The 8,675-nt window shown below is 38.7% G+C and overlaps 1 protein-coding gene across 1 annotated transcript in view; it reads left to right on the top strand.

The window, feature by feature from the left end:
- The window catches only part of ALDH1A1 (aldehyde dehydrogenase 1 family member A1), a 54,933-nt gene that overhangs the window by 8,978 nt on the left and 37,280 nt on the right, over nt 1-8,675 (top strand). Inside the window, exon 2 of the mRNA XM_003782955.3 lies at nt 2,790-2,894. Within this exon, the coding sequence (XP_003783003.1) occupies nt 2,790-2,894 (105 nt within the window). The remainder of the gene's footprint in view (nt 1-2,789; nt 2,895-8,675) is intronic.

Raw genomic sequence — 8,675 nt, 5'->3', positions numbered from 1 at the left:
AAGAGGGAAACGCCAGCGAGGGGACCGGCATGGTGTCTGAGGCTGTGGGAGGAGGCTGAAGTGAAGGGTAAACTGAGGGCATGGGAGGACAGCGGGGGGGGGAAGGGTACTGGGGCAAAGTCACTAACCCCCTCGAGTGCTGTGCTAAGGAGGGTGACAGGAGAGCCACCAGGGTGGCTAAGGAGGGGGTAGACAATTTAAACTGGGTTGGCTGAGGAAGATACTGATGACAAGGTGAAATTTAATGGGCAGCAGGGAGAACAGGGAAAGGTTAGGTTAGTAACAGAGAACAGACTGACCCAAAGGGACTGTGCGTGTGGGGTGAGAAGAGAGACTGAGAATTGCACGGCCAAACTTCAGAATTGCAGTGAGGGTGGGAGCTGCATGAAGCTGGAGGTGACAGTGAGTTGGGTTTGGGACAAGTTGATTAAGGGCTTTCCCAGTCATCCCTTGGGAAGAGAAGTACTAAGAGGTAAGAGGGAAGAACGGATAATAGAAAATACACTTCAGAGTAACCACAGGAGTCTGTGAAAGGGACATTTGGTCACTGAGTGCTGGTTCATTCTAAGAGACCTCAGGAAAATCAGCATTTAAATCTGAATTTATGTTTCTTCAAATCTTGAACCAATTTTTTCAAAGAAGCCAATTTTTTCTCAAGGGGTAATACAATGAATTATATGGTCACCCTCTCTGAGAAACAAGGACTTTCCTGATATTTCCCCCTTCTCACACCCCCCTGTACATGCCTCTGCCCCTCTGGGCTCCACCTGAACAGCTTCACTCTCCCCCTCCCTTCATGCCCATGGCTGTCTCCCGTCAATTCCTGGCTGGCACTGCAGTGCATGTGAACGCCTCCAAATATACAGGATGAGGCATTTTGTTTAATGACAATAAGAAGGCTTCTCCTCCTCCCCATTTTTATAGCAAATCACAAATATCATTGTGTACTCTGTGTAGAATTTTACGGGTCATAGCTATGGGGAGCTGATGGATTGTTGTTTGGTTGATTCAATTTTAACTTACTCAAAGAACTATTTTCTACTATTTTCTGAGGCTAACATCACTTCAGGACTGGAATTATGTTGGACACTGAAGAATAAACCAGCAAATCAAACAAATGTAGTCCTTCACCTTCTAGAGCTTATAGCCTGGGAGGGAAAGCAGACATTTAAAAGTCATTACTTAAAAAGTGACAAATTTCACAATGAACACACAGGAGACCAGGGAAATATTTTGTTCTAAATAATCTTGTAATACACACAGAATAGAATTAAAACATGGAATGGTCAAGCATTTAGGGCTAGGTAGTAATATATATTTTATTAATCTGATGGAACTTTAAGACATGTTATTGACACTACGTGATAGAATATCTACATTAGAGAAGGCTCATAGGTTGATTTAAAAGATTGCTTTTATGTCAGATATATATAAATAACTGATCTAGAAATAGAAAATCTTGATAACAATATAACAATATAAAATCTTGATAACATATTTAATAACTGAGTAATTTGCAGTCAGTGTGGCAATGTATTGAAACCTGGAGGTAACATTTCAATACTGGTAATCTCCCTCAGGGTTGAACTGTTAATGACATAGCTCTAAATATCAAGTAAGAAGGGGTGTCAGAATTGAGATCTACCTTAGGAAGCTAGTTCATAAGTCACTCTTCTTTTAAGACTATGCATCCACATATCAGCCATCCCTGATTCCAAATTAAATGAACTAGTTCATCCTGTCATAAAACCCACAGAAAGTTGTAACGGAACATCCAATACTATACTTATCATTATATATTATGTAGTTACTATGGACCTATTTTCATATTTCAAATAATAAAAAAATGGAATCCATAAGACATAAAGAGATGAAAGAGACCGAAGAAATCCTAGCTTTTGTCAGAAAAAGAGCACAGCCTCAGTCATCACAAAAAGGGCATTTCTGAACTTGGCTTTGTCCAATGTTTGTCCTCCACTGAAAAGGGAAGGAGATATCAAAGCTGGGTCCTTAATGAAATGCAAATTCAGCGATGCAAAAGTTGAAACTGACACTTTGTAAAGGACGTTCTGATTTAATATTTCTATTCTTTTATAGCCCGCCCAGACCAAGTTCCGTGTTTCCTAGAGCCTCCTATTTTCTTAGGTGCATGAATTACATATCATGAAGAAATCTAGGACATGATTTTGTCCTCATTTGAGGACAAAAAAAAAAAAATCAGTCTTTTGAAAATGACAATGAAACCCTTATGCTTTTAAAAAGCCAGTGAAAACATATCATTATTTTTTTCTGAGCGAACTTCCTTGAAATTCATTTACTCCAGCAAAATGATTTTACTCCCTGTAAAGCAGTAAAATGAAGGAATAGAAAATATCACTCATGATACCAAATCATCCTTAGCCCCAAATGAGAATGTTCAGAAATTGAGGTGGAAAATAGAAGAAATGTTCTCTAAAGATCAAGCCCATTAAAACCTCCCCTCTTGCCTCAAATTCCTGGCCATGTCAGGTAAAAGCATTCTTTCCTGCTACATCATCTTCTTCAGGCTGTATTTTCTAGGGTTGACATGAGTGCATATCTTAGTAAACCTTAAAAGCACTAAGCCCTTTATTTTAATGTGTGGGCATGGGTGCTCACACAAAATGTCTCAAACAGCTAAAAAAAAAATTGAGTGAAAGGACATGCATCATGTAGGCATTGTGCAAAGCCTTAGCTTAAGTTGATAACAATTTGCAAACTTGGCTACACATTTAAATACCTTTTTACCTATTTTCTCTCCATCCCTACAGATCTTCATAAACAATGAATGGCATGATTCAGCAAGTGGCAAGAAATTTCCTGTCTTTAATCCTGCAACTGAGGAGATTATCTGCCATGTAGAAGAAGGAGATAAGGTGAGTTTTTAAACACTAGTTCCATTTTTATGCCAGGTTTCTTGGTTTCTCACCATTCTGAACTCCTAAACCCCATTGCACATTCAAGAAGATGTGTCATGAAAATACTGCTTCACGGGGTAAGTCTGGGGAAAGTCTCTAAATTGTTCTTTGTACATAAAGACATTCACCAGGCATGTCATGATGATGATGAGCCGATGCTTCTGGGTGTTGTGGTGAGATTTTCAGACTGTTTTTTTCTTGATTGATTTTCAATTGAAATAGATTTAAATCTGGGTTTATTATACAGTCTACCTCTGAAGGGATTAGTCATGCATCTCAAAAGCAGAGAAATCCTTTATTCATATAACACTGTTCACTTTAAGTTGCTGGATGAAACTAAAAAGTTAACATATAATTTAGAGAACAATCTATTTCCAAGTTATTTCATTAAAATCATTGAATTAACATCAATCGATACCTTTAAATTGATTTTTAAATGACTTAAATTGAATAACAAATTAAAAGTGTTGTTACTCTCCAGCTAATCATAGTAACAACAGAAACCAATTTGTATTTAGTGGTAAATGTTTTCAAATTTTAAATGCTCTTTTTATAGTTGAAGGAACCCTGTGGGAAAGATACTATAATTAGTCATTTTTACAAATAATGATGAAATGGCAGAATGAAAAAGCTGAATAATTTACTCAAGATCATGTAATGAATAATAATGGAATGAGCATTGAATGTTGTCCTTCTGACCCCATAGCCTCTGAATGGCAAGACTGACACTTTACCTCATGATTGCTGGGAAAATAAGAGAGGGTAATATTAAATAGCCTGGAGGGTGAGGAGAGTAAAAACCTTCAGCATTTTTGTCTGAACACACATATTAAAAAAATATATGTGTTCCTAAGTCTAATCGGAAAGAATTCTTCTCCTCTTTAGTTGCCCAGCTGGAAGCTGTACGTGGCCATCACAGCACACCTCTCTAAAATGCTACAAGAGTAAACTTGGGCAGGGATATACTGGCCATCCCAGGCAAGGTCTATAGGAGAACCAGAAGCCTGTGTCTTATGAGCCATTCTCAGAAATAAGGGAAAAATTTATTCTTCAAATTCAACTAAGGGAATGAACACCTCTTGTCAGAGACTTGCAGAAGTCCACACAGCACTCCTTGACCTCAGATGTCCCTCCTCCACTTACTTGAGTGGCTCCAGCAACCCTAAGTAGGTGAGAAAAGCAATGAAGGACAGGAGGGCAGAGCAAGCCCCTGTCAGGTATAAATGCGGCTCAGGAGGGCCACTGCAGGTCTGTTTGCAGTTTGCAATTAGCAAATGGAAAAATATTTTTGATGTTTGGCTCTGGAGCTTTCGATGTTTAGCTTTGCCACTGGGATTAGTTTTATCAGTAAAACAAATCTCTGCTCCCAAAGTTCCTGCTGAAACCTTGTCAGGCAGTCTGAGGACTTCTTGGCACCGTTTGTGGGTTTACCTTCTCCCTAAAGTACAGTAAGGGAAAGCTGATGATCCCACTAGAAGCCTTAGAAATCTTTGACATTGATTGGCTTACTGCTTATTGACAGTTACTACCTCTGATGCAAGCAAGCGGGGACACTTACTAACACCAGCCAAGCTTCCCAGCAGGTCACAATGCTGAACGAGTTAGCTGGACATTTGATCACGGAAACGAAATTGTTTATGACAAAAACTGTTCATGGTAGGATGCTGTCTCCTTGACATCCAACACTCTCATTTCCATTTTGGAATTATTAACGAACTTTTGTGTTTAAATAATTATTGCTATTCTCACAATTGGCTGGCAAAGGTATAGTAAACTCCAACAACATTGCTTAATGAGAGGCACAAATCAGGTAAATCACATAGCCACAGTAAACCTGATATTCTGGAACTGACTCTTTACATAATGAGCCAAGAGGTTTTAGGGATTTAGTTTAGAAGTAGAATGGCGCTAACAATGGGCTACATACCCCCTTTCAGTGGTATTATAAAGAAAGGAGGAGGGGCCAGAACAATGGAGGTTACCAAGCAAAGCACAGACGTGGGTGGGAACTGTTTTCTTTTCACTTCAGTGGCTCTTTTAGGGCATATTGACTAATCCTGAAAATTGCTTTTAATACTGAAGCATGACCTAACAAATAATTGGTGGGGATGAAAGTAAATGTCCATTAATGTAAGTGCCTGTGACAGGGGTAAAAGTGAAACTGGTCTGATGACTGTTTCCTCCAGCTCGGAATGAGTTCAGCGTGGAGATGCACGGTCTGGGAGCGATGGAAGCGGTCGGTCCTTCCCTATCTGGGCTTTCGAGCCATTTGCTATCTCAGCACCATTTGAACACAAAGTCTTCATACTTTCAACCGGTGGCCCTTTCTTCAGAAAAGGAACATTTTAAATGCTTATAGCAAAAGTGTTATTAACAATGGCCAATCTGAGTTTATGTACCAAATTGTTTTCTGGTTAATGCAAAAATTATATCTCTAAAATCATCAGTTCTGGAATAAAAATTGAAGAAATGTTACTGATGGAATTAAAAAAACAGCTCTGATGCCTAATCGTTATGAATAATGTAAAAGCTTTGTTAGATAATGAAATCTATTCATAAGATTATATGTATAAATGTCAGCATAAGTAAATCAATCATATAAGATGTACCCTTATATAAAATCAGTGTAAGATGAAGAGTTTATAACACAGATGACCAAATTATTTAATATTTATTGACTCCCTATTTTGGGCCCTAAAGAGTAAGAAGTATTATAGCTTATAATACAGATAAGTAGTAGATATTCATTACAAGGGAGGTTAATATTAGAGCAGCCTTACAGATCTATAAGAATTGGATTTTAGAGTCAGGTATGGGATCAAGTTTTGGTTCTATTACCTGCTGGATTTCATGTCTATGAGCCACAGCCTACTCAGCTAAAACTAAGGTCCATGATACTTAACTACGTAGCACTCATAGGACTGTCAAGGACTCATCACAGTGCCTGTGCCAGTAAGCTCTAAATAAGTAGCTACTGTCTGGTGATGGATATTTGAACTGGGTCTTAAAGAATGTGTAGGAGTTTGAAAACAAAGAGCTGCACTGGTGGTAGATCATTCTAGGCAAGGAGAGTCAGAGGAGCAAAGGTGAGGAGTAGGGTCAGATAGTGAAGAAAAAAATGTGAACTCTAAGTTTGAGTGGGGGGGGTGAAGCCCAAAATGCTGGGCCCTGACAACCAAGGGGAAGGGTTTGGCCTTAGGACTGTAGACAAAATGAAACATTGTAAATATTTGAAAAAGACAGTGATAAGATAAAAAAAAAAAAACTGTTTGAAGATTAGTCTGAGATCAATAGGCAAGAGAATTCAGGGAGAAAAGAGAATGAACTTGGGAAGGCTATTGATGGTATGAAGTAGGAAAGACCTCAATAGTGCAGGACAGTTAAAACCGAAAAGAAAGGTTAAAATATGCTAGAACTACTAAGAGTTACTGTTAAAGGTTGGTATGACTACCAAGACTACAATGACGATTGTCACCACTTAATCAACACTTAACGTAATGTCTATCACATAGAATAATGTGTTTCAAGCGTTAACCTTACTTAATCTTCAACACAACCTTATGAGGTAATGAATCTCTATTTTAAAGATAAGACAACTGAACCTTAGAGACCTCACGCCACAATACAGTACTTCGCTTCAGAATATTTTTCACTGATTATAATAACATAGGGAGGATGATTTTGTTGTATGTCTCTCTCGTTTGATTTAATATTCCAAAAGGGCAATCTTCTCACTTTATTTTCCTATCCTTAGCAGTCAGATGCTAAGAATAGCACAGACTGGGATGTTTATTAAGTCTTTAGATAGATGGATGTATAGTCAAATGGCTCAGAGCTTACATAGCTAATAAGGAGAAATCAGAATACAAATCTGAATTTTTGTTTCAAAACTATATATTAACTATCATCACTGTATTCCTGCTCCTGCAAGATTAAACATAAGATGTAAGAAAAAGAGGGCATGATGATCCAAAAAAAACAAACCCCATAAGCATAGGAACATCTTTATTTATAGCAGCATTCTCTAGGGCTATGTCTCCCATACAGCAGAGTTACTTACTTGTCTCCAAGCCAGTTTCTCCCTATCTCTTTGGGAGGCCAGGATGCCTATAACATCCCATATTTGGTTAAAGCCAATGGCAGGACACTGAGCAGAAGATCCAAATGAAAGCTGTGTCACACAGATCTGTTTAAACACAGAGCAGCACATGTTTTATAGGCCATGGTATCCACAGATCATACTGGCAATCTCAGATTCCTGTGGCTTGCTTTTTTTCCCCCCTAAAAAATCACTCTCTGAATTTAACATGGAAAAAGTTAGAACCCATGCATGGCATGAGACAATGTCCAAATATAAGCAATCGGTGTGATTAATTGAATGCCCCAAATGGAAAAGGCAAGCAATAAATGCACATATTTTATTGTATATCCTCATCGTTCTCTCAAAAGTTAGGCAGTGAGATATACCAGGGTGTGATGTATTATAGTGAAAGAATCTCTGCTCATAGTCAGTAAATATCATCACTTAATCAGACTGGATTACACTTGTAAAACATCCCTCTTACCCAGATCATCTTAGTTTGATGATAAATACCATAAAAATTGTAGTTGATTTATAGGCTTGTAAGTTGGGGGCACCTTGAATATAGCCTAAGAAGGGGGATATTAATTTGAGGTCCTCCATGCCTTTCCAAGGGGGAGGTGTTATCCTTAGGTGGAGTTTACCTTAATTTTATGCAATTTTTAAAAATTAGGGTAATTACTCCCACCCCCTTCCCCGCTTCTTGAAGGAAATTATATCTCCTGCAAAAATTTACAACCTACTGGCCTATGATGTAGTCATGAGTTATGGTACATACACAGTTGTATTCAGTGGCCTGTCCTATGCACAAAATAACATCAAAATGATCTATTCCATTAAGATGCTTACAACTGATTTGATGGAGAAAAATAAAAGGACATATGAAGTAGTTATAAAAGAGCTAGGTGGTGATCCTTATAGTGGGTATATTCTGCTGGAGCTCAGAAAAGGTCTGAGCAAAGATCTGGAGGAGAATGGAGTAGCCAGGGCAAAGAGTGTGACTGAGGTGGATTAGGAAAGGTCCAGAGGAGTATTCCTGGTGTAGAGAACACAGCAGGGAAGAAAAAGCTTGCATGCAGGCAGAATCAGGAGGCTAGGTGGAGTGGGGAATCACTTTGCTATTTGACTTTGGCTGGAATGAATGTAGTTTTCAGTAACGCATTATTAATAATAAGAAGGTGACTTTGTTACTTGTTTAGTGATTAAAAAGATCTCTTGGTACCCAGAAGGGAAAGGAGGGGCTGTCACATGCAGAGCCTTCTGGATACCAGGTCCACTCCCTCCTTCCCTCTGCACAAAATGAATGAGCAGGTGTTTTTAACATGTACTCTTTGAGAGAAAAGGAAAGTTCTGATTCGCCCTTTAAGAGGCCCTTCCTGAGGATGGACAGTCTGTCGAGTCAACAGACATCAAAAAGGATGTCCACTACTTTGGATCTTGAGCTTATCCTGGAACTGCTATAACGCAGTCACCAGGGGGTATGATGTGCAGGGAAGAGCAGCGGCTCTGCAGTGAGATAAACTCAGTTTGAAACACAAGTTAGCTATTTTTTTTTTTTTTTTATTGAATGGTAACTGTGTACATTGATGCACTTTGGGGGTACAGTGTGGTGTTTTCATACACAATCCAAGACACTTCCATCAAACTGGTTAACATAG

Source organism: Otolemur garnettii, unplaced genomic scaffold (assembly GCF_000181295.1).
Source record: "Otolemur garnettii isolate 467f Iridium unplaced genomic scaffold, OtoGar3 scaffold00006, whole genome shotgun sequence".
NCBI classification, from domain to species: Eukaryota; Metazoa; Chordata; class Mammalia; order Primates; family Galagidae; genus Otolemur; species Otolemur garnettii.
The sequence above is the reverse complement of the archived record's forward strand: the minus strand, read 5'-3'. Positions and strand labels throughout refer to the sequence as shown.